At 45.2% G+C, this 26995-nt stretch overlaps 1 protein-coding gene across 3 annotated transcripts in view; it reads right to left on the bottom strand.

The window, feature by feature from the left end:
- ARHGAP6 (Rho GTPase activating protein 6) overlaps positions 1-26995 on the bottom strand; it is a 408409-nt gene that overhangs the window by 193577 nt on the left and 187837 nt on the right. The window contains exon 1 of one of the 3 annotated variants that reach the window (XM_054695856.1): positions 21416-21555. The exons of the other annotated variants lie outside the window; for them this stretch is intronic. Coding sequence (XP_054551831.1) covers positions 21416-21460 — 45 coding nt within the window. The 5' untranslated portion in view covers positions 21461-21555. Of the gene's footprint in view, positions 1-21415; positions 21556-26995 lie in introns of those variants that run through there. 3 annotated transcript variants of the gene reach the window in all.

Here is a 26995-nt window from a genome sequence, read left to right as displayed (position 1 = left end):
GGCTTCTTTCATTTAGCATGTCTTCACAGCAGATCCCTCGCACAGGTCAGTGCTTTAATCTTTTTATCGCTGAATAATAGTCCCTGGTAAGGATATGCCACATTTTATTTACCTGTTCATCAATTGACATACATTGGGAATGTTTCTACTTTGGGGCTATTGCCCCCAAAATAATGCTACTACAAACATTCATGTACAAGTTTGTATGCGGACAAGTTTCTTTTTGGGGGTAAATACGGAGAAGTAGAATTGCTGAGTCATAGGACAAGTGCACGTTGAACTTTTTGAGGAACTGCTAGGTTGCGGTTCCAAAGTGGCTGAACCATTTTACGTCCCTACCAGTAGTGTAAGAGAGTTATAATTTGCCCATCTTCTTCCCCACACTTGTTATTGTTTGTCTTTTTGATCACTGACCTCCTAGATGGTACAAAGTAGTATTTCCTTGTGATTTTTGATCTGCATTTCTCTGATGGCTAATCATTTGAGTATGTTTTCATGTCCTCGTTGGCCATCTTTATGTTTGTTTCACATGTTTACCAGGCATTTGGAGGTGAATGGGGTAGAATGTGATGTTATGCAATAGAATCATGGAAGAATCAGATACAGGAATGATAGCCTATAGTTCAATTTTTTAAGTTTCTGCGGGCACAATGAATGTCTTAAGGAATTTGTGAGCAACTCTAATCTTGAGACTGGAATTTGTGAGCTAGCCATAAATCACTTCACCGAAACATGATGAAATGCTCTTCAACAAAACACGGGAGAAAGCTGTAAGATTAATAACTAAAGAAATCAAATGACTTCAATATCATGACTTAAACAAAATTGGAAAATAGAACTACACGTCATCTCTCCATTGGTCAAAGGTGGTTGTCACTGGCTCTTGTGTCAAAGATTAAGAGCCCCGTCTGTAAAACTGTCAAGCAGAGTCTACTGAAGTGATGTGTGTAAGTGTGTGCTGGGGAGGGTAGAGGTATGGGATAGTGAATAAGAAAAATGGCCACCGGCTTCTCAATACATTCTCTATGATAAGTACTGCTGTACATAGTGTAACAAGCCTTGTATACGTTTCACCCACAGTATTGGCGACCGGTGCCATAATTATAAGGTGTTTTTAAATTATCACTCTTAGTGGTGGTTTGCTTGCCTGCAACTGAGTAGAACAACAAAATTCCTTCCATGCCTGCAGTCATCAGGGGCTCCTTAAGGATAAAACGCCATCCTGCCCTTAGTCATAGCTGAGTGGCCTAGGAGTGGCAACTAATCCAACTGTAGCCCAATCAGGAGGGGCCTACGAGGTGGCCTAGTGAGGGAGTTTTTCCATCATGATGCTACCGCCCAAATGGAACCAATGGGATGCGCTCCGAGATATAGTAATATAGCTGAGATAGAGTAATTGCTGCTCAGCGGGGGCGGAAACAGGAGCCAGGAACAGACAGAAGTGGGTTTAAAAGTGGTGTGATCCCACGGTAGTCATCCACGAATTCTTCCTAGCAGGGTTGACAAGATATCTGGGGCAAGAGATCCTACAGAATCTTGACAATAAAAGAGCTCCTATCCTAAGTGTCCAAAAGGCTGTAACAATTTCATTGTGTCATTTTTGTGAATGAATTAACTGATACAACCTCCAGCCCTCACATTGCTTCTAATACTTCAATAGCTTCCTCTTGCTCCTAGGTTCCAGGCCAATATCCTTGCTCTGTGGCCTGCAAGACTCTGCAATTCTTCTGGCCCACCCTACCCAGGTCTCTAAAAGCTCCTTGTGCATCTCTCCTCCCTCACATTGCTACTTCTTCAGACAGTGGCTTGAACATGCCTCTTCACTATTCAGGGTCTCTGCACAAACTATTCCTTCTTTCTGAACTGTTTTTTCTGTCTCTTGGCCAACCTAATGCCTCTTTGGCCCATCTATCTTGGCTTAAACATCACTTCTTTAGGCATAATAGATACCTGATAAGGGCCACAGCCAGGCCCATCTGGTTTCACAGCCCTCGGGGAAAGGGAGGAGGGGTTCTCTGAACTGCATCCCATGATTCACTGCGTATCTATGTCAAGCAGGGACATGTGGCCAAATACCCTATGGACTTCTCAGAGCCCTGCTGTCCAGGGCCAGGCGAGCTGGAGACTGGAGGCCCCCAGACAGGTTCCCCTAGAACTTGGTGGTGCAGGGCCTCCAGAGTCAGGGGCACAGAGTTCCAGTCAGGGAGAGGAGGAGGGAGACTTTTGTGTGTGTTTTGCTTTTTGTAATGGATACTGCTGGAATGTTCAGGCTGCAGTGAATTATGATTTTTAAAGGATCCTGTTTGAAATACATAGGTGGTTTTGTGATTTTTAAAGATAGCACTACAGAAAACAATGTGGTAAAACAAAGAATCACCTTCTGATGTTGTCTGTCTAAAACTGAAAAATTGTAACAAAAGGAAGATAGCACTTCACACCCGTTACGATGGCTAGGATCAAAAGGACAGATCACAACAAGTGTTGGTGAGGCTGTGGAGAAGCTGGACCCCTCAGACACTGTTAGTGGGAAAATAAAGTGCCGCCACTTTGGAAAGCAGTCAGGCAACTCCTCACTGATTAAACATAGCTAGAGTTTCTAGAATGACCCAGAACTTCCACCCCTAGGTATCGACACAAGAGAAATGAAAACACATCAGCATGAAACTACACATGAATGTCCATAGCCGCATTATTCATAATAACAACAAAGTAGAAACAATCTAAATGTTCTTCAACCTATGTATGGATAAATAAGACGCGTTTTCATACAGCGAAATATCACGTGGCAATACAAATGATGAAGCACTGATACGTCCTAAGCATAGACAACCCTTGAACACACACGCTAAGTGAAAGGAGACAGTATGATTCCGTTTACTTGAAATGCCCAGAACGAGCAAATCTAGCATGAGAAACCAGTCAGGCAGCCGGAAGGCAGCAGCAGTGCAGGTGAGTGTGGTGTGAATGCTAATAGACACGGGTGTCACTTGGGGGAGGGACAAACATGTCTAATATTAGCTACCAGTAATGGTTGCACAACTTTACAAACATACTAACACCCACTGGATTGTTTCTACCTTAAATACATGAATCGTACATGTGTGATTTATATCTCGATAGTGGCATTAAGCATAATCATGCTATGCCTCAGGTTAAGGGGGAAGGTGACCCTGCGTGACTTTGTGAGTCCATGGTTGACCATTAGCACACGGACCCCATGGGTTAATGAACACATCTCCAGCTATCACAAGACAGGCCTACTATGAAACTCAAAACCCATATGAATGGATCCACAGGGTCTGAACAACCTTGACCATAAGGGCAAGGAAATGATAAATAGAAGTTAGAAGGAAAAAAGAAAAGCAGGAAAGAACAGAAGTTAAAGTTGGAATGCGATATTACCACTGTGCTAGAAAATTAACCAAAGGGAAACAAAAATGGATGAAGAGGTGTTTTTAGTAGAACCTCTTTAAACTAAAGGAATGATTCAAAAGCCCCAAGCAAACGTCAATCTCCCACAGTCAAGGCCAAAATGTCCCAAATAAGATATGGAGGATAAAACCATGGCCTCGTGGCTGTGACATTATTAGACGGAAAGCTTTGTCAACAGGAAGCATTATATGTAGCATTATATATAACAGCATAACTTACACATCAAAAAACCCACCCATTTAAAGTGGACAATTCAAAGATTTGTAATAAATTCACCGAATTGTGTCACCATAACTCTAATCCAATTTTAGTTGTGAAACACATCAGCATGAAACTTTTTCATCAAATTATATAGAAATTCCTGATAGCTACTCAGATGCGTTTTTTGTTTGTTTGTTTGTTTGTTTTTTGCCTTTGCTCTTAAAACAGTGACTTTCTGAAAAGTCGGATGTCTAAGTCAGTGGCATTTTTCTGTATTAATGACAAATGGATGCTTGGTCAGGTCACTGTGAATCCTGGTTAAGCAGTAAAAAAATAGTGTTTTCTCTCTCATTTCTCAGACTTTGATTTTTCTAAGATAGTGACACAGAAAGGAAAAAGACCAGCACTATAGTATTTCAAGTTTGGTTGCATAAGATTGATTACAAGCCCTCATTTGCAAATAAATACTTTTTGATTCTCTCATTAATGCACACTCTGTAAAACAACTTTATCAAGATGGAATTTCTGTACCATAAAACCCAGCTGTAAATGTACCCAGTTGTGCAACCACTACCATTATCCAGATTCGGAACACGTCTGCTCCCTAATAAGAATCCTGGTGCCATCAGCAGCCACCCCCTTCCCTAGCCTCAGACCAGGCAACCACAAATCTACTTTCCCCTCCATAGACCCATGGAAGGCATCCTATTTTCACACTCAGGTACAGAATATAGATCAAAATATATCTTTCCTTTGACAAAGCCTTACTTCTACACCAAGACTTTGGTGTGTGTGATAGTTAACATTTTTAAGTATCAAATAAATCAAGTTTGCAAAGAAACCTCTGAAAAGCAGTTCCACATACAACATGTTTCCCCACTGCAAAATACTATTTTAAAGCTTGTAACAACCAACAGATAGCATTTTATCATTATGCAATAATTTTGACTTATTTAAGTCAAAAGTCTGGGTTTCACCCTCTTCCACGCTCCCCTCCCCTCCAAAAAGTCAAACTCTAATTAAAGTTAAATCTACTTAGAGCATGTATTCTTTATTTTCTTTGTAGACAAATTCCTGGAGATGTTTAGTCACCTCCAAGTGTGGACCATGGGCTGATTTAAGCAAACAAAACTTCCCCAAATGACATCTTGTTCACAGCTTTTTAAGGACTATGAGAAATCATTAATTGAGATATTATAATCAATAGGGGCTATTATAGAAAGCTTCTACAAAATAACCTTTGTTCCCCTAACAACCAATGGAGACCGTTCTTTTCCTGCTACGCTGGAAGTTGCCTCCCCATGTGGATATAACCCGAGATTCCCAGGAAAATAGTGTCCCCGACTGCCTGTCTCGGCTGGAGAGCCACCGTTGGTCAGCGCGGCAATGTATGAAACTGAGTCATTTCGGCCGACTCTCCCACCCAACACGACTGTGAAAGCAGGTAAATCATGTCTCGTGTGTTCTCACTACCAACAATGGCCACAGAATGCGACGGTGAGGTCCAGGCCAGGGCATGGCTCAGGGCAGCCCACCCTGCCACAGGCTGCCTATTTCCAGTCCAGGACACGGGCTGGCACCAGGGTGCTGCTGGCTGGTTTCTATTTTCAACTGGAATTTCCTCCTCTGGGGTCATCTGATCCCCACCCTCAGGGGCATTTTCCTGACACTCTGCTCCTTCGGTGCCCCCACCCCCACCCTTGCTTTGGGACTGAACAGAGTTCCAGGCTCATCCTCCTGCAGAATACAACGAGAAGCAGAGTCACAGACACTAGATGAGGAATCTGGTGGGAACATGGTTTGGGGACCCTCCCAAGTGTCTCTTAGAGACACCAAGGTGACATTTACTCAGGAAGCTGCTGGGATCTAAGACGAGACCTGCAGGAAATGATAGCAGGGGTCACGCCGCTGTAGCACTAAAGCTGTAAAGACGTCTCCATTCAAATGCTCACAAGAATGTGGAGGAGTCTGCCAAAAGAAACATCAAAACGCAGAAGACGGGGCCACATCCCTTAGCAAAACACAGGCTGCACGGGCAGGACCAGGCGCTCGCTCGCCGCCAATCTCATCAGAGCAGAGGAACAGGGCAGCGGTGTTTGCAGGGCCGGCCCTTGACATTCCTTCCTCCCAGGGAGTTGCGAACTCATGACGCAAAATTCTCCCCCGCAAAACAAGAGGAACCGACATCCTACGAGCACGTGACACTTCCACAGCGCCATTCTCTCTGAGCGGGTAAGACTAGCAATGCTCGTGGAAATTATTCTGCCTGGCATATTTACAAAATAGCTATTGACAAAAATGCCATTTTTAAAATTTTAATTTTTTTTAACAATATTTGCTTCCCCCCACCCCCTCAGGTTGAGTCCCCATAGAATTTCCTTCCCCAAGGCACCTGTGCACCATCACCACAGTTAACTGAAAAATTCCAAAGGGTTTCCCGGTGACTTAAGATAATTAAACAAGGCCAGTAGGGTTCGGACTATAAGCTGTGTGTAGATGCCCCTTGCTTTTCATTCAAGAGGATGCCTGCGAGTAGCAACGTTTTCATAGAAAATTGTATACCAAAATTCTTTTTTTTTTATTAAATAATAAATTTTATTTTTATATTCCCCCATACAACTGCACATGCCCCATTCTGACCCCAATCCCTCCCCTCCCGGCCCCCACCCCCCAAAAAATGTCTCTGGTTCATAGTTTTTTGTTGATTTTGATTTTCACTTTCTTATAGTTATTCTTTTTCCTGATCCCTTATTTAAGTTTTCTAGATTCCTGCTATGAGTGAGACCATCCGGTATTTTTCTTTTTCTTTTTGGCTTATTTCGCTGAGCATGATCCCTTCCAGCGCCATCCATGTTGCTGCAAATTGCATGTGTTTATCTTTTTTGAATGCTGAGTAATATTCCATGGTGTATATGTACCACATCTTCTTGATCCAGTCATCTATTTTTGGGCATTTGGGCTGTTTCCATAGCTTAGCTATTGTAAATAGTGCTGCTATAAACATAGGGGTGCAGGTGTTCTTTGGAATGGATGTTTCTGTGTCCTTTGGGTAAATACCTAGGAGTGGAATTGCTGGATCCTATGGAAGCTCTATGTTTAGTAGGTCCAGAAATCTCCACACAGCTCTCCACAGTGGTTGGACCAGTCTGCACTCCCACCAGCAGTGCAGGAGAGTTCCTTTTCTCCACAACCTCGCCAGCATTTGTTGTTGCTAGTTTTTTTAATATGTGCCATTCTCACTGGTGTAAGATGGTATCTCATGGTAGTTTTGATTTGCATTTCCCTGATGACAAGTGATTTTGAACATTTTTTCATATGTCTGAAGTTGTTCCTTTATTCTTTTCCCAATTTTATTGACTTGCTAAGCACTCACACGGCTATATAACTTGGAGATTCCAATTTCACCCCTCCATCACGTGCTCATGCGTCACTTATCCTCCATTCCCGAACTTTCCCTTAACACTGGCCACATACAGAGTTCTCCACACACACTGGTGACTAAATGGCTGTGATATCCTGCCCTTATCTGAATATACCCAACATCCCCTTCCACTAAAAACCTGCCCTCATTTCTAGGTAACAGACCTGGCTACAGTGTCTGATACTCTGACATATACATTAGGCCAGGAGCTGCACACTTTTTTTTGGTAAAGGGCTACATAGCAAATAGGTGAGACTCTGCAGGTAGGAAAAAAAACAGTGATCAACATGTAAATGAACGGGTGTGGCTATTTCCAATAAAGCTTAATTTCTGGACATGAAAATTGGCATTGCCTAGAATTTTCACATCATTAAATCATCTTTCTAAAAATGCATTTCCACTGTTTAAAAATGCAATTCTTAGTTTTCCAGCTGTAAAAGCAGGAGGTGGGTGTGGATCTGGACGGTGGTCACAGTTTACTGACCCTGAATTTCAACAATACGGCAGGTGCGCTCCTGGGGACGAGCACCGACAGAGCAAACTGAAAAATCCAGAGGACTTGGCAACTGTCCAATGAGTCGACAAGATGGAGGAAGACAGGGAATAGGTTTTAAACGTCAGTATGAATTATTTAAATTAAAAATAATTTAGCTGATCCATTTACATGCCCAAATCCATCAACGTAATTAGCTAATTTCCAAATGCTGGCTCTGATTTGTTTGGACTAAAGGATGAATATATTTTGCTTCTGTTTGTAAATGGTCTCATCCACAATTTCTTCTAGGTTTTAAAACAGGGACTAAATTTACAAATCTTTAAAAAATGACACTAGTAAATTGAAGCCGATTTTTAAAATCTCCTGAGAGGTGATTTTGAATGTTTTCTGCTTGATATCTTGAGGAGCCCAGGCTGCTAAGCACAAGGAAATAAGGCAAGACTGTCACCATTTTTGTCAAACATTAATATCCTTCAGTCTATTTCTAGAATATCCCCTTATCTATTCTGTCTATATTGAATTAATGTGGATTGATAGGGAATGACATCTGCAGGATGACCCATCATCCTGTTTAACTGAGTCATAATGAACCATATATTGACATCAATGACAGAAAGAACTTACTGAACAAACAGGGGGAAATGTGATATATTTTGCACCTTCTTTAAAACAGCAGTATTTTCAGGAGAATTTGATTATATAATTTGGAATTTTATAGTTTTCCCTGGGATAAACATTTTTCATCAGGAATATAGTGAAGTAGAATGAGTGATGTGCCCCATTTATCCACCCTCCTTGGACTCACAGCCTTGCCATGCCCCACCTCACAAGGAGTGTGTTTCTCTACTCAACTGACATTAAACCCTGATGTGCACTTGTCCTGGCCAGCGGAAGCGGGTGGCGATGAGAGTGTGCAGAGGCCACCTAGGAGTTAAGAATCCTTAGTTGATTCCACTTGTTGTTTTGTGCCTCTGTCATTGCTACTTTCCCTAGCTAAAGGCTGCCCCACAGGCCCAGGCCCCAGAATAAACACTGGCAGAGCAGAATTAGCCATGGAGCCACACCCTGCGGGACCGGCAGTTGAGCTGAGCTCTGCCCAGAGAAGCCAATCTCAGCTGACCTGCAGTCCAGAAGACATGATGGTTGTTTGAAGCCACTGAATTTCGAAGTAGTTTGTTACGTCACAGCAGTGTGGCAATAGGTAAGTGACACATGGCACTACGATTTAGACAACTCAGCTATAAAATAAAGCACTATTCTATGTCTGCGCACATACACATATGCATGTCAGGAGTTCTATTTTCCATTCCTTATTGTACATACCCCCCCAAAAAAAGAGTGGTTCCCAGTACAGAAATCTCAAGGAAAGCCCCAGGGTACTTTAAATTCAGATTTTCCTTAGACTTTAATAATGGATGACACAAAACACCTTCGTGGTAACGACATTACTTGCTTACCTAATTTGTATGCACCTTTGTCCAGTCAACACTTCCGGGATGACTATAAGGATCTCGGACCTAACATGTCTCACATGATCTCCTGGACTTTCTCCTCAAATTTGTGCTTTAGTGCTCTTCTCCTATCATTTAAAAATAAGTTGGTTCTATTTATTTCAGAATGTCTAGTTTGGTTTTTTTTTTTAAAGTCTCCCTTTCTAATAAAGATCAAGGCAAATTGCATAGCAAAACTGGACAATAATGGAAGTATCTAGTAAGAGCGTGCCTATGTTTATAGAATCAGTCAGCATAAGCACTTTTTACACCTTTTTTTAAGTAGTGGGAACCAAATAAATGCAGGAAGTCTTTATAACTGTGTCCAGATGATAAGGCTTCACTCCACAGCTATCCTGAATAAAAACAGCAATGAAGGTTTTATTGAACCAGCTAATCTTGATAAGGTCAAACTTTTCCCCAAGAGAGACTTATGAACTGCCACTTCCTTTGAAATGAATGAAGAGAAATGCATGTGTACCATGAATGCCAGGGTTTACATAACCCCTGCCTACTGAGAGCACAATGAGGCGGGGGCTACCGCAAATACACGCAGGACTTGTGTTTATCCTTGTTCATAAACACTTTGGGAGGGCAGAGTGCCAGCTCTCATGTACCTTTTCCAGGCTGCTGCAAGTTTAACCACGTGGTTGTCATTCCTGAAATGGATGTTCCATTAGAACAACCAAGCAAAGAGGGAACATGGAGCATTCATGCAGCAGCAAAATACTCCGCAGTGTTTCAATCAAAAGCACTTTGCTGGAGAAAACACAAGAGCTGGAATTACAAAATTACAATAGTCAGCTAAAAATACCAAACAGGATGTTCTTTATTTTGGTTGCATAGATGTTACTGACAACAAGAACACCGAAATCCTCTCTGATCTGGCTTCCAATTCACTTGACTTTCTCCTGTTATGTTTCTGGAGGTTTTGCGCATAAATTATCAACGGAGACATAAATGTTCCCATGGCGAGGAAGGACAGATAAATAAAATATAAAAGGTGTCACTTTATGCTCTCTCTCTCATGCAGGCATGCATGCACACACACGGAAGAAACTGGTGACATGTGAACAAGTTCACAGTCAAGTTCATAATATTGAACCATTGTCAATTCCCTATCTTGCTATTGTACTACAGTTGAGTAAGATGCTATCATTGAGGGAAGCTGAGCAAAGGGCACACGGGATCACAATACTAGTTTTGCACCTTCCTGTGAGTCTACAACTATTACAACTATTAAAAATGAAAATATTTTCATGGATGGAGCTGGAAGGGATCATGCTCAGTGAAATAAGCCAGAAAGAAAAAGAAAAATACCGGATGGTCTCACTCATAGCAGGAATCTAGAAAACCTAAATAAGGGACCAGGAAAAAGAATAACTACAAGAAAGAAAAATCAAAATCAACAAACAACTATGAACCAGAGACACTCTATGGGGGTGGGGAAAGGAGGGATTGGGGTCAAAATAAGGGAGTTGCAATTGTATGGGGAATATAAAAACAAAATTTAAATTAAAAAAAAAGAAAATATTTTAAGGTGTCATTTCTAAAGATTCATCTCAAGCCAAGGCCATTCCAATAGTCATTGTTCAGTGGCTTAAGCATTCGGACTTGGCAGCAAACAGATAAGAATCTGAGTCCCGGCTCACTACTTACTAGCTAGCTGTGTGACCTTTAAACACACCTAAGCTTGGTGACTTGGTTTCCTCATCTTTTAAGTGGAAATAATAGGGCCAGCTTCGCAGGGTTCCTGTAAGGATTAAATGAGATAATATATACAGAATATCCAGGGCTCGTGGAAACATTGAACAAACACTGGCTATTAGCATAATGACTGTATATCAACCTAAATAATTCTAAGAGCTCTAAATCATTGATGAATTTTACTGACAGCCATGTAGTAATAAGCATTGAGCACAACCTACATGTGGTCAAGGGTACAGAGTCTAGACATGATCACTACCAGATCTGGCCTCCGCCCCCTTGGATTTTCCAGTTTCATAGTGAATATGGTCTTTCCAGAAACAATTAGAAGCAAATGGAAAGTGGATGCACAGGGGCTTCAAAGAGGAACTACCCTCTAAGTGAGAGGCACTTTCTTCAGGCTAGGCTGAAATGGGAGCTTGCTCTCTGCTAAGTTGACTGGAGGACAGGGCAGTTCAACTGCAGTCCTCAGGTACAGCCACTCCTTAACCAACAGAGACAAGTGAGAGTTACTTTTAATTACAGCACAGGTTAACCCATTTCTGTTTACTTGTAAGGACAGTTACTCCTTACCCATTGACAAAAAAAAGACCCAAACCAGATTTATATTAATAAGTTTAGACCAAAGTGTTTCTGAATTAAGTAGGGAGCTTCTCAATAGTACATTAGTCACAATATATGTGCAAAATATATCACTGCATGGTAAGCCAAGAGTAAGTAATAGGCTTGTAACGTGATAGCCTTAAAGCTAGTATATTGCGTATGGATGGAGTTGGCATAACACATCATTAGTTTCAATGTGGTGATTAAAATAACCCATGTCAGGGAGGAAAGAGACATTCTGAGCAGATTGGAGTCCCCCCATGCAGGAGGGGTATTGAATGACATGCCAGGGTTAGGAGCACTGATTGTCCCCCACTCCCGCCACAGACACTTGAAAAGCCACATATAATTTTTGACTCCCCCAAAACTTAACTATGGAGATGCCTTGTTTTCTACAAGGGACTGGTTTCAGGACCCCCATGGATACCAAAATCCATTGACACTCAGGTCTGTATTGGAAGGTTCCACATCTATGGATTCAACCAAAAGACAAGGTTGGCTGAAAGTAGAATCCAAAGATAGAAAAAAAAAAATCCCCTTTTAGGTAGACCCACAGAGTTGTGACTCTAATGTTCCAGGTCAACTGTACTCAGGAATTCAGGGATTTTCATAGTGGAAGTAAACCCTAAGCTAGATTGAATGTGATGCTACTTCCGTTTGCCAACTTGCCTCTCTCTGCCAAAACAAAACAAAATGTCAGCCCTTCTCTGTGCTGTTCTGATGCCTGTGAGACCCGCCTCATCGGTGTGCATCGCAATGGATTGTTGGCTTTGGTGCCAGTGGGAGGTGAAGAGCAGGAAGTCCATGAGGCCGGGGTATGTACCAGGCACTCCATCCCTGCGGCTCCCTGTTTTGCTCTGTCCACGATCCTCTCTGGCTACATTTCCAGAGGTCCTTCCCACAAAGGCTGGACATCACTGGGCTCTGATAACACTGGTCACTCCCTGTGCCCACATGGTACCAGCTTTCACCGTCATGGTTCCCACAAACCGTGGACACATCAGTGATAGTGCATTCCTGCAGCTAAGCCCCTGAGTCCACCATCTGTTTCCTGTTGGGGTCCCAAAGCCAAGGCCCTTCTCTGCAAGTCAGTAGCTAACATGTCTCACCTTTTAAGATCAGTTAAGAATGTTTCGCATTTTGCTCAGGCCACAAAAACGACATCATAACGGAACTGTTCCAAGTCACGTGCATAAAAACTTACAAAAATAATACTAGAGACCATTTTAAAATGTTCCCAGAGCATTCAACATCCCATTCTGTTGCTAAGTTAATGTTACTCTGTAGGTCAATCAAAATGGTATCCCCAGGTAAGGAATCCCAAGCCATGTGCAGGGAGTGCTGCCCATGTGGAATGCACCCACCAGGCATGGGGGCTCAGCTGATGCAGAATGGAGGCCCCCCCCATGCCAGCGAGGGCTTTTCTAGCCTCTTTATTGAAATTGGATTGACTTGCACGTTTTTCTATGAGATATTCCAGTCAGCTGCAGAAAGGGGTCATTCAAAAAATAATTTTCAAGTTTCTTCATCTGAACGTCTTCTGCTGTTCCCATGGCAACTTTACCCCAAAACCATAACTCCAAATTCTCCTGAAAACTTCATCTCAGAAGTCTGATTTAGCTGACACTCCAAACACTCAAATTTTACTATAAAATGTTTTTAAGTTAGAAGAGTTCTAAGACTATGTCAAATAGCCAAGGAGAAGGGGAGAAAATTCTGACTGCTTTTCATTTCAAATGAACAGAATCGTAAGTCAAAGAAGCCTTAGAAACAGCGATCGCATTAGAGTTGAACAAATGAGAGCTAGAATTCAAGTAGAACTTATTGAGATTGAGCTGAATCCCACATGCACATCTCAGTAGTTACCCTGAAGATGCGGCTTCATTGGAACTCTAATTTTTTTTTAGCTACAACAGAGGTATATAGTACCTTGGTTTCCAAATTCCTTTTAATACATGCACAAGCGGGCCTCCCCTGGTGGCGCAGGCAGTTGAGCACCGCGCAGAGGCTCTGCAGAGGCTGCGGACAGCATCACAGTGCCAGTTCGATCCCCTCAGGCTCAATCCCCGCCAGCAGGGGAGGGTCCCAAATGGCACAGCAGACCTCTCCTGTTGCACCCGCTGCTCCTCTCAGCAGTGTGTTTTGTCAGTCTTCCTGTTCTGTTCCCCACTGTCTCTGGTGAATCCTCTCGCCCTCCCACGCATCTGGTCTGTACCCTGGTTCTTGTATAAATAAATAAATAAATCTTTAGAAAATAAATAAATAAATAAAATAAATGCACAAGCGCACTGAATACAAACCCACACTTGGATGCAGCCCAGCAGGTCTTAGAAAAGAGAAGTCATACACCTGTTTTGGACACTTCATCATTTGACCAGTCTTTAAGCTCTGAAGTATTCTGAATATAATTAATTAAGAATAAAATAAATCAGACAAAATAGATCTTATGAAAATAAGCTTAGAACCAGAAAATCTGAGACGGTGCATTAAAAGCCATCAAGTTAGATTTGGGCTTGCAGCTGTCAATTGAATGTAGTAAATAAAAACGTTGATTCTCAACAATGAACACCAGAAACTTATACAATATAATGTAATATGACTTCACCAACCAAAAAAGAAAGGAAATAATACTAATTTCAACAGCATAGTTAAGTCATTGCATTAATTTATAAAGGTTGGTGATGTTAGTACAAAATTTTGCAAGCACCTAAGACCTTTAAATCTATTTACTCCTAGTCCCTTTCAGAGCTTACAATCTAAAAACAGGCTGTGCCCATTAACATCCAGTGATGTGGGCAGGATTAGGACACAGCCCCGGGACCCTTGTCAACGGCTGGCTGCATAGACCTCCAACACGCCTGTGGCCCTGGGCTGTTGGGAGATTTTTAATCTGGATGGAGAGAGAGGAGCTGGAGCAGCCATGCCCACCTCCCTCTTGTTGCTTTGCTTTCAGCACACATTCCCTGCAGCTGGCTGGTCCACAGCGTGCCCTCAGTGACAGGTTGCTGGATAGAAATGGACCCACCTCTTCACTCACATTCAGTCGCAGATCCAACAGTCATGGAAAAGGCTTTCCAAGACACCCTCATGTCCTTGTTCAGAAATTATACTTTCTAAGTTAGACCTAGGATGAGCAAATGCAATAAACTGGCATTCTGGCCAAATCAGAATAGAGGTCAAGAACTAGACGGGGCTGGTAGACATTCATGGACCAAGAAGTCAGCTAAAGTCTCATGCGAGAGAAAAGAGAAGAAAGGTTAAAAAAAAAAAAATCAGGCCCAATATGACAAGGAGCATCAGAGTGGAGGAGTGAAGAAGCAAAGAATCCCAGACACAGAGCTTTCTGGAAGGATCCTCATCACCCTTCCCAGAGTCATCCTCACACTGTGTGAAATGTGCTGTTGGAAACGTGGGGCATGTCTGGATCAGATAACTCACACTTTGTCCGCTCCATCTCCTGGACAGCGGGAAGAGGTGTATCGGGCACAGTCAAGAGCACTGTGCAAAATGGTGCTCAGCAACAAGAAGCTTCTGGTGTCTACAGGAAGACACCTGAGTCAAGGTTCTTCATCTCGGCAGCACTGACACTCGGGTCGGGGGACTCTGTTGGGCTGTGCTGTCTTTGTGGACTGCTGAGCAGCATCTTAGGCCTTTACCTACTAACTGTGAGTAGCGCCCCTTGCCAGCTGTGACAACCAATCATGCTCAGACCCAGTGACGAACCGCTGACCCACTGAGTGCCGAGTGTCACAGCGCCGGCCGCGCTACACCAAGGAGGCAGTCCCGGCTCCTGGCGTCTCTAGCAGTTCTGGTGAAATGAACATTAGCTTATCACACAAAAGCCTCTCTGAAGACATGCACTGCATGACTTCAGTCATCTGAAGTGAAGTACTGGATTGCACTCTTTGGATCCACTTTTGCCACAAAATCCTTGATTTTGTAGGGATTTTTGAAGGCTAAGTGGCTCATCATGTAAATCACTTGGTGGTTTCCAAACAGCTGATCTCAGAATCATTTGCAAAGATTTTTCAAACTATCGACTCCAAATCCAGTCCCTGGAGAGTCTCAGTAGAAATTGGGTGAAACCCTGAAGCCAGTATGTTTTGAAACCGTCCACTGATGACGAGTAAAGTTAGGGATGCCTCAATGTAACCCAGGTAAAAACTCCCAGGCTGCTAGATTCATCAACTCAGAGATATTTGCCGGGTGCCTTACCTCTAAGCAGTGGAGATACGGTGGGAAAGAATAATTGGGTCCCTGCCCTGAATACGCTTACACACACATAAGGAGAGACAAACAATGCACACTTGACAGCAAGCAGCCATGCAAGCCAGGCAGTAGCTACTGTGATACAATCAGTGGTAATTGAGGGGGCAGGCAGCACTTAAGAAAAGGCAGGCAGAGGCGGCGTTCTTTTCCCTGCAGCTGCTGAGATACAACAACAGAAAGTCCACCACACAAAGCACATCCCGGGCAGAAGGAGCAGTGGGTACACAGGCTTCAGGCAGGAGAGAGCTGGCCACATGTGAGCAACAGAAAGGACAGAATGTGGCCTGACAGTAGTAAGTTGATGGAGAGTGTTAGGAGGCAGGGAGGGCCGTGTCGGAGGCCAAGGTTATGGACAAAGCTATTAGTCTAAGCGTACTGAAAACTAAGTGGAGAGCTTTCAACACTGAAATGTCATGACTTCATTTCTTTTTAAAACATTTATCTCACTAACCATAGGATTGGAATAGAGGGTCACCGTGTTGCGTTAGGAAGGACAATGGGTGCTGAAGGTGTGGATTTAGGTGACAGTCATGGAGATGGAAAGAGGAGGGTGGATTGGGAAAGTGCTCTCAAATAGACTGGGCAGGGCTGGCTTGGAGATTCAATGTGAAGGATGCAGCAAAGGGAGGAATCCTGGACAGCCCCAGGCTTCTGGTACAGGCAACTCCCCAAATGGCCATTCACTGAGACCTGAGGGGCCACGAGTGATACAGATGGGGGGGCAAGTGAGCAATGACCCAGTGAAGACTTCGTATGACTAGACGATAACATCACAACCAAGCTGAGACTCAAGTCTGTCTTGGTCCAAGGTTATTGCAATGTGGGAAAAAGGAAAAGTCAGTAATACAAGTTGATAACCAGTCAGAATTAGGCAGAGGCTATTTGTTTTCCTGTGATTGACAGGTCTCTCTGCTACGCATCACCCACAACGAATAGATTATTTATCAATTAACACTGGCGCTTAAGAAGTTTTTTTGAAGGCTAGGAGCTGTGGCTTCCTCAGACATGGGAATTGCAGACCAAAGAGGCCGCATCCAAGTGGAGCAGAAAGAAGCATGGTGGGGGGGGGAGGTGTTAATTAAGGGGGTTCAATCATCTCCCACTTATTTGTAACTTGCAAATTGTTGACTTTTGTGCGGAGAAAAACAGCAAGCATCAGTGTGACAGAAATGCATTTATAAACGCGAATTCTGGGCCAGGCTGCAGGTCAGTACAAGTTCTGCTGAATTTCCCAAGATGCCGACAGTGGCAGCACTGATCGATGAGAGCTGATTCTTATCAGTTCAGTCCTGCAACTATGCCCTAGTTCTGGGTTTCTTCAGGAGTAAAGAGCAGAGAATATCCTGTAATCATTGAATCATGTAGTGAACTCCTTTGATTTAAAAGCCTGTGCATGTCATACGTTCATAGAGAGCAAATATAGAAACTTTCATGGTAACACCTTAACCATGTGTGTCAAGACAGGCTCCTTGTCAGAGTAAGCAGCTTATCTCTTCTGGAGAGTTCTTTCAGGAAGTGTTAAGTAGAGTGAAGGAACAGTCAGCATTTAATGACCAGGTTGTGGTCAAGAGCATGGGGAGAGGGCGGGACTACTGTACCAAACAGGAAGTGAGGTTAGCAATGGAGTTGGTCAGAAGTAGACCAGTCCAAGGGACAAGAGTACCTGCATTTGATAGCTGAACTCCAGGGGAGTGGTCCAAATCAGAGTCTATGTATGCTTCCTGCATGTTGCCCATGGCTCCGTGAACACAACACACAATGCCCCCTCAAGGACTTATCTGGCAGAGATATCATGAAACACTATTGTTCCCCTTTCATAAGGAGGGTGAAAATAAAAGTGCACTCAGGCTGCTGCTTGGGAAGCTGGTCTTCACCAACTGCTCCAAAGTGCCTCTGAAACTAAGGTTTGGGGCAGTGATTCTACTGAGGAAGTTGTCATGCTAAATTGCTTGGGTTCTCATGACATTAGGCGTATGTTACATGACCATGCAATCAAGGCTTGTGACATTCTATTCGTGGTGAACGGTGGAAAAATATGAGGACCATTGGGGAAGGCAATTTAACATTATCTTTAACCCAAGCCCACTGAACTAATTTTGGGGGGTCACCAGAAGCAAGAAAGCATTGGTTAAGCTGTGATCATTGAAACTAGGGTAACTCATTACTCTATCCCAGCAACACTGAGGAAGATATAAAGTTACAAAGATATAGCACTGAACTTGATGGATATTTTAAAATTTGGGTTTTATGTATAACAGTTTAATTAAAGAGCAATTTGGTCATTTAATTCAACATTATGGATGAGCACATTCAGTCACTGGAGGTAGAATATTTGATTGTTGGCATATTATGGTGACAAAAGGGGGAGAGGGAAGGATAATCTGGTTCATCCAGCTTGACTGTCTGAGTCCATTGAGCTCTGTGGGACCCGGCTAACACTCTCAGTTCTGTCACCAACTATACAATCTAAAGTTGGATGTCTTCAGCCATGAAACAGAAATTCACCAGTTGGACTGAAGGCCGAGATTGACAGACTGTGTGTAAACACTTTACAACTGGTACAAGACAATAATCACGAGAGCAAATTATTATGACTAGCAGTTTGTCTAGAAGTCCTGCAGAAACTCATTGTCATTGTCGCGGGCATGTCAGCCTTGATCTTCACACTCTAGCCCTTCCATAGCCAACCAGACGAAATCTGGCTAGTTAGCATTTCTCAAATATGTCAACTGCTCTCCTCCCACCCAGTGACCATCCTAGTGCACGTCATGTCTCATCTTCCTGGTCCAAATGCCAGGATGTCCTCTGGCATCTACTCCGTCCTGGGACCACAGCAGCCTTTTCAAATGTGTAGCTGATCGAGTCCCTGAGGGGTGTCAAGGGGTGTCAAGGATGACACGCAGCTGGAAGGACAGAGTCAGCATAAACGGAATGTGGGAAAACCGTGGGAGGAAAGGCTGGGAGGAGAACATGAGCTGCTGACACATTTTTGTTATGATTATCAAACAAGAGGACATGTGCTATACTTTGGAAAAAAGGTAACTGATTAAATAAATGCACGATGTTCTTATCCGCTTCAGCGTTTGTATTTCTCTCTTCATGACCATTATGTCCATTTGAAAAGACAAGTGAAGAAGTTCACGGCAACGCTAGACACTTTCAATATTTAATCATCTCTTTGGAAAACTGACCAAACAGCACAATAGGCAACAGGCACTCGTGAAGGTTTTGGTGAATGAATAAAATGTGAGTCACCGATTTCTTATATGCCGTCTCCCCTTGAACAAGTGCAAAAAAACACTGAAGGAGAACATTAAATACTTGCCCCCTGGATGCTATCCCAGAGGAGGCAAGAGACGCTGTAGATAGATGGAATGTAATTCTTTCCCAGGAAGATCCAGACCAAAAGGCCCCAAGACTCTAGGACAACACACAGTGCAACAAAACCACATTGAGCAAAGCAAATGAAATATTTGTGCTTAAGGGTAAACAAGCTTTTGGAATTATCTAAACCCATGTGGGGAAGTAAAGGAACGAAGAGCACAGCGTTAGCATAGCTGTCAAGACATAGAGGGCTGAGTAATATTCCACTGTGTATATATACCACATCTTCTTGATCCAGGAGAGGAGGGATTGGGGTCAAAATAATGGGGGTGCAATTGTATGGGGACTATAACCAGGATGAAAATGCATACATTGTGCAAAAATGAAAAATGATGTAAGAAATATATTAATTTTTTTTTAAAAAGACATAGAAGGCCAGGCTGATAGGAAAATCAACAGGGCACACTTCAAAAAGAACATTCTTTGGATTTGCAATTGACACAGCATTGTCGAATGCCACTGTTTTAGCATTCAAAAGTATGCATGGGGGGGGGACTTTGGAGGCCCAGGGTGACACACTTCAACCTGAAAACCAACACATGCCCTCTGCAATCTTCCTTTTTTGTAGCCATAAGCCACAGGTACACGGCGTTCTTCACTAGACCAAAGGGCTATTCCATCAGCAGCTATTCAGAGCACAAGAGGATTGACTTGACTCTTTATGCTTTTAGAATGAGATGGCTAAATGAAATTAATTTGTAAATTATTTTGTGATGCATTGGATGCATTTGCATAATTGAGGCAATAACCACTCACAGAATGGAGTTCTTTTTTTCAGTTAAGGAACCAGTTCTCCTACCTTCCCCCTCCCCACCTTGTAGACAACAGACGGAAGCCTCAGATTACAAATCAAAGGGTTCCAGCACACAGTTCAAAATCTGGTAAAGAAGGCGGGTGAGATGCCCAGGGAGCAGGCGTAATGAGCACATACTCTAGATCCTTCAGTGCAAAGACACCTCTGCCGAAACCTGGGTTACTTCTTAATACCACTTTAAAAGGGAACTTGCTGAGCCGAGCCGCTAGCGTCTCCAAAGAAATGAACAAGCATTAGTAACTTGCAAGTGTCTCACTGGCATTTCAAGGCAAGCAGTGCTGGCAAAGCCCGAGACAGACGTCATAGGTTCCTAGAACGTTCGCTTGGGAAGAGACCTTAAGGATTTTCTAATTCCGGCCCTCTTTTTTCCTGCCGAGCAGAGGGAAGCGGCAGAGGTGCGCGGATAGGATAGCCCAAGGACCCCTCAGTGGATCCCGACCGGCCGGGAGGCACAGGGACCCAGCCGTGGGGGCTCTGGGACCGCTGAAGTAGCAGAACTCGCCTCCTTACTAATGTGGAGAGTGCATTTTGGAGAACACGAATTCTAGACAGATGAGGGCTTTTGCCTTATTTCAAATATTGATGATTCTTTTCTTAACTTTCTGCCTGCTTCTCTCCCCTTTTTAAAATTGATGTTCTCCATAAACTGGCATATGACAGGACAACTGCCATGTCCGGTCTCAAGTCACCTCTTGCAATTTGGAGAATAAACGTCCAAAGACTGGAGCAAGCTACCACGGCTGCCTGCCCCCCTTGGTGGGGGCGGCAGTTAGAATCTTCAACGATAGTGTTTGTTCTTCAGACACATTTTTCTTTCATTTCTGTCCCTCAAAAATAAACTCAGTCCAGAAGTCGGGTGTGGTCAGCTGGTCATTAACCTTGAAATCTACATTCCTTCCTTTTTTAAAGGAGGCAAAGCCTACGAGTTATTGTGTTTTGTGGTGGGGGGATCCAGCTCAGTGCCTAGTGCCTGACACACGGTTGATCCCTAATAAATGTTGGTGGTATGTTGGAGTCAGCCACAGAGGAGAGGCCACCGACAGCAGAAGCGCTAGTATCTCCTGGTATTAGATAAAGTGCAACGTTGTGTCCCGCTACAAACTCGGAAGGAGATGCACACCTCCTTTTCCAGCAGCAAACGGGCTGCACCCCAATGCTATGGCCAGGCGGCATACCAGCAGCCGGTCCACCCGCCACACACTAGGCTCAGGAATCCGTCCAGCATCCCCTCCCTTGCAGCTTTTCGGTTCTTGCCGCTTATCTGACCCAAAGCTCAGTGAGTGACTCAGGTCCCGACGCAGGAGCCCCATTTCTGCCACCTAGCCAGAGAGGCAGCGGCGGCAAGGTCCAGTGCCCCACTCCCGGTGCAGAAACGTCCGAGCGAGCGAACGTGGGCACTGGGGCTGGGGGCTCCCCATCGTAGGGGCAGTCGAGTCCCCAGGCAGGTGACATTCGGGGGAAACGCAGGAGACCCTCTCCCCACCACCACCACCAGCAAGGAGCATTGGGGAGCCACGAATCCCTTCCACCCCGCGCTGTCCCCTGCGAGGCCGGCCAAGGGGCGCCCCTGTCGCCGCCGCGCGCGCCGGGACACTCACCGCGTAGTGCAGCTGCGGTTTCTTGTGGTAGACCTGGTCCCCCATGTCGCCAGGAGAAGGGCTGGCGGGTCCGCGGGCTCAACCTGGGTAGCGGCGCCTCGCCGAGCCCCACCTATTTCACCGCCATCCCGGGACGGCGCCCCGACGCGAGGCTGACTCTGCGCGCCCCAGCCTGGAGCACCGCGCCTCGGGCACTCGCGTCCCGCCGCGGAGCCGCGGGGACTAGGACGAGGCAGCGGCAGCCGAGGGGAAGGAGGAGGAAGAGGAGGTGGAGGAGGTGGAGGGGGGCGGGGGGGAGCGGCCGAGTCTGATGCGATGGGCGGGCGTTTAATTCCTTCCTCTCCTGACTGGCCCCTGTGCGGCCGCCGCCACCGCCGGCGGTTGGGGACGGCGACGACCGAGCGCGCCTACGACAGGTGTCAGGCCGCCCGGCGCGCCCGCCTCCGGCCCCTGCGCCCCTGCCCGGCCCCGGGGCGCCCGGCGGCCAGGCTGGGGCCGCTAGAGCCTCCGCAGCAGCGAGAGCGAAGGCTGAGGTTCGCCAGAAAGCGACTTTCGCTAACTTTGAAGGGGGCGTGGGCCTGGCGCTGGCAGGCGATTCGGAACCGGCTGGGGAGGGCGGAGTTTCGCTGCTCCGAAAGCCCTCCTGGGGGAGCGGCCGCGCGGCGGGAGCCCCGGGGGAGGGCCGGCCGCGCGGGGCCAGGAATGCGGCGCTGGAGGGGGGTGGCTGCTGAGCGCAGGGAAGCCGGGCTGGATCCCGGCCCCGCCGGGTTCCTTTGGGCAAACTGAGTCCCAGAGGGTTGGCAGGACCTCGCGTCTGGGGATCCCCGCCGGAAGGGGGATCCTGGAAACTCCGCTGGAACGTGAGCCCTGGCGCCGGTGCCAGGCTGCAGCCGCGCGGCGCTCCACTGCCGGGGGAGGGGCCGTGCCTCGGGCGCTCCGTCCGCGACTCGCGTCTTGGGTGCAGATCCGACACCGACGGAGCCAGATTTTGGAAACACCAATAGATGAAGGCCACTTGCAAACGCTGCCCGGAAACCCAAACCGTCCTTAGCACACGCTGCGGGGTCAGCTCACCGCCCCGACCTGACTTGGGTCCTGAAACCCCCTGGCGGACGCCGGCGCGGTCAAGCACCGGGCAGAGGAGCGCCAAGGTCCCTTCCGCGGGCCCGGGACGCTGTGGCTTCGCTGCCAAGTCCCCACCAAGGAAAAGGGTTTCGGACCCCGGACCCCAGACCCAGTGAAATCTATCAACCAAGGCCGGGGCTGGTGGCTGCCAAGTGGGAGACGGTCTGTGGGTGCCTGGTGTCAACTCTTCAGGGGCCTCTCCCTGCTCTATCTGGGGGCTGGGGGCTGAGAGCAGAAGGAAAACCAAACTGCATGCGCCCCTTTGTGTCAGTCCCTACAGCTCACTCGGATGGACCACCCACGGCAGTCGAATATTTTCAAAACACCTGGCTGCACAATTGCAAATAGCAGCGGGGGGTGTTAAGCCAGGGGTTCGGGGATCCTGAAGGATCTCCCACATAATCTCATGACAATTCATCTGCCTCAAAAGCTATTAAATTATATTTACCAAAGCTAGACACATGCCCACACTCTGGCCCAGCAAGTCCACTCCCAGCTTTAAAGAGAAATGAATTCAAATGTTGAACTGAAATAGGCAAACGGGAAAAACAGTTTTACAACCCAGAAGTGTGATTACCATGGTGCTATTGACTGAGAAGGGGGTACAGGGGATCCTTTTGGGGCACGGAAAATGTTCTCTATCTTCATTTCTGTGCCGGTTACCCAAGTCCACACATGTATCAACATTCAATGAGCACCACAGGTCAGATCTGCACAATTTACACCCTCCCCTATGTGTTTTTATATTGCAATAACATAGAAATAAAAATAAATTTAAAATCAATCCCCTGCCCCAAATAGGAACTTCCAGCAGAGTGCTGCCGGTCTTCGGAGAAAATCAATTTCATCATTTGCCCAAGTCTCCTTCCCGCTGCAGCCTGCTCTGCCCAGGGGTCCGTGCCCCGTGCTGGGTGGGAGAACAGAGCGTGCCCATTCCCCTGGAAGGCCCTCCCTGCTCCCGGACATGTCCACGCAGAGCTGGGAAAATGACACACAAAAGTTGCCTCTTGGCTTTCGCTCCCTCGGCTGCTGACAGTGACCTCTCGAGCTCGAGCTACGCTATCAAAGGCCCCTGGATATAAGGCAGGGAACCAAGCTGGACCACACTGCATCCTTCAGAGAATGCAGCCCAGGCAGCCAAGAAGGGCATGAGTGTGCAAATGCCCCAATCTGGGGCCCTTTGCCTCACTACGGTTCATTCAGAAAGATGAACTCTCAGACTGATAATTTCCTCCTCTGCCATACTTGCCATTAAGCCCTCCCAACGAACAATCTCTCCCTACAAAAACTGCTTAATTATTAAAATAACTCATCTGAGGTGGGTCCCTGGATTATAAAACCCTTAACCATAGTCCTTTGCTCGTGATCCCTGAGCAAGTCACCTCTACTTTAAAACTGAGTCGCCTTAGATTTTTTTTTTTTTTTTTTTTTGGTATTCCGCCTTCCAAACATGTAGGAAGTCACTAAAGGGCGTTATCATAAACCAAAAATAACCCATCATTCCCGCACTGGGTACTGACATTTTAGGAATGACTTTTACCTGCTAGCCCATCGCGTGCAACATTGTCATTGCTAAGTTGGAGTATAGTTTACAAGTGCCACGGGGCTGTTTCTCTGTGTTTGAAAGGTTTGGGGAGAAAGACATAGCATTTAAAGAAACCATCAGCATGTGCCACAAGACTGCAATCCCCCACAGAATGACTCCTGCACCTCTTCACTTCTCGGTCCATTTGTTCAAGACTCCAGAAGGGACCCAGAAGATCCTGCAGTGCTTCGGAAGGTCTATCCCACCTTGAACAGTTTGAATTCCACACATTATTTCTATCTCAAAGTATTTCAAGGCATACATTAAACACCCTCCAATAACCTTTCCTATTGGCACGTCCTTAAGTATCCTTCTCATGTTGTATATTCATTCACTCATTCAATCAATAAATATTTTCTTTTTTGAATTTTTTTTAAAACAAAATTCTTTTTTCTTTTAAAGATTTATTTATTTATACAAGCACTGGGTACAGTCAGAAGTGCGGGAGGGCGAGAGAATTCACCAGAGTCAGAGCAGGGAGCAGAACAGGCAGAAGGACCGAAGGACACTGCTGAGGGGAGCAGCGGGCGGCAGGAGAGGTCTGCACGCCATGTGGGACCCTCGCCCGGCGGCTGGGGATCGAACCTGCGCTGCAGAGGCTGCGGGCAGCTTCACAACCCAGCGCTCAACTTCTGTGCCACCGGGGAGGCCCTCTTTTTTTTTAATTTTTAATTTATTTTGTGTGTGGAACAATTTGCAGGCATTATTTTAAGTCATCTAAACTATATATATTAACATGACAGGTGGTTTCAAATTTCAGGTGTGGGCTTTTGGGGTGATGGAGGGAGATAAAAAGCAAGCTCATAACATCTCACTGCAGAGAAGGCTGAAGTTCCCCCCATTGGCCGTTTAAGAGCCTGCTTGGCTAATGTTCTCTCTTGGTTAGTCATTTAACAAAATATTCTCTGATGTTTATCATTTCTCCCAGAGAGGACTCAAAATGAGGCTCTAGGAGTTCCTCCACCAGCATCCTCTGAAGAGGAAACGTGTCACGCGAACGGAGGAATTTCCATGTTTTCCTGCCCCAAACGTTACAGCCTTTCCAGCACTGAAGCCTGTGGCCTGTGCATTTAAATTAAATTCCTCCTTTGCATTTGCTCTGCCTGATTATAGGTTGAGTTAACATTTTCCACATTTAGTGCCAACCCAGGGGTGATGACGTTTCACAGGAACACCTGACTCGAATCCAAGCAAGCAAATTCAACATCAGAGTTTAAGCGGAGCTGAGGGCCTGTGTGAACACTACAAACCACTTCAGAAAATTGGGTGAGACCCTTCTCAGAGGCCCAGCCCCACCACTCTGCGAATGGTTCCGAGACCCTCTTCCGTGGAGAATGCTTCCCCAAAACTCAAGGTGTACACGCTTCCATTCTGTCCTGTCAAGCCACCTCTTGAGCATTTTTTAAAATTTTGAAATAGAAAATCAGATACCATATGATGTGCATTTTAATGAATTATTGCAAAATGTAGACTCATTAAACCATCACCAAGGTCAAGGAATAGACTACTGCTAGTATCCCAGAACCCCCCCGCGCCCCACCCCCTCCCGGTGGCAGACACTGCCCTGTCTTTCACAGCAGTGCCCCTCAGTCTCGGCACCGTTGACATTAAGGGACCGATAAGTTGACATCTGACAATGTGTAACTTTAAGGTATACAGTGTGATAATTTGATCTACGTAGATATTGTGACATGAAGTCCACAATACGTTGAGTAACACAGCTATCACCTCATATAGTTACCATGTTGTGTGGGGGTTGGAGGGGAGAATATTTAAGATCTACTCTCTTGGCAACATTCAAGTAGACAATACAGTATCATTAACTATCGTCACCACGCCGGGCATTAAGTCCCAGCACTTACTCATCTTCTAACTGAAAGTCTGTACCCTCTGACCAACATGTCCTTTCCTCCACCCTCCACCCTCCGCCCTCCAATAACCACCATGCTATTCTGTTACTATGAGTTCAGTGATTTTTAGATTACACATGTAGGTGAAAGAGATCATGTAGTATTTGTCTTTATCTAAGTGGTTTTACTAAGCATAATGCCCTCAAGGTTCATCCATGTTGTTGCAAATGGGAGACTCCTTTTTCATGGCTGAATAATATTCCTCTCTGTGTGTTACATTTTCTTCATCCACTCATCAAAGATGGACACTATGTTCCCCTGTCTAATGTGAAAATAATATTGTGGTGAATACAGCAGTGCAGATATCACTTTCAGATCCTGACTTCAATCCTTTAAATAAAAACCCAGAAGTGTGATTGCTAGATCATACGGAAGTTCCATTTCTAATTTTTTGAGGAAACTCCATACTGTTTTCTATAGTGGCTGCATCAGGGTTCCCTTTTCTCCAGACCCTCACCAATACTCATCTCTTGTCTTTTTAATAATAACCATCCAAACAGGTGTGAGATGACAGCTCTTTTTAATTTTGACATGCATTTCCCTGATGATTAGTGATGTTGACCACCGTTTCGTATACTTTTTGGCCATTTGTTGCCTTCTTTGGAAAGATGTCTACTAGGTCTTCTGTCCTAAGTTTTTAACTGGATTTTTTTTTGCTATAAGTTCCTTTTTTGTATGAGTTCCTTATATACTTTGAATATTAACTCCTTGTCACCAAATGGTTTGCAAATACTTTCTCCAATTTCATAGTTCCCTTTTCATTTTGTTGATGGTTTCTTTTGCTATGTAGAAGCTTTTTAGTGTGATGCAGTCCCACCTGTTTTATAGTTTGCTCTAGTCCATTTTTGCTTTTGAGCCTTATTATTTTGATGTCGCAGTAATAATTCTTTGTTGTGGAGAATTGTCCCATGCTGGGTAGGACAGTGTCCTTAGCAGCATCCTTGGCATCTACATGCTAGA

The sequence above is a fragment of the Talpa occidentalis genome, unplaced genomic scaffold (assembly GCF_014898055.3).
Source record: "Talpa occidentalis isolate TD23 unplaced genomic scaffold, MPIMG_talOcc4v2.1 talOcc4.15, whole genome shotgun sequence".
In the NCBI taxonomy this organism is placed as follows: Eukaryota; Metazoa; Chordata; class Mammalia; order Eulipotyphla; family Talpidae; genus Talpa; species Talpa occidentalis.
Note: the sequence above shows the minus strand (reverse complement) of the source record. Positions and strands in the feature narration are given on the sequence as shown.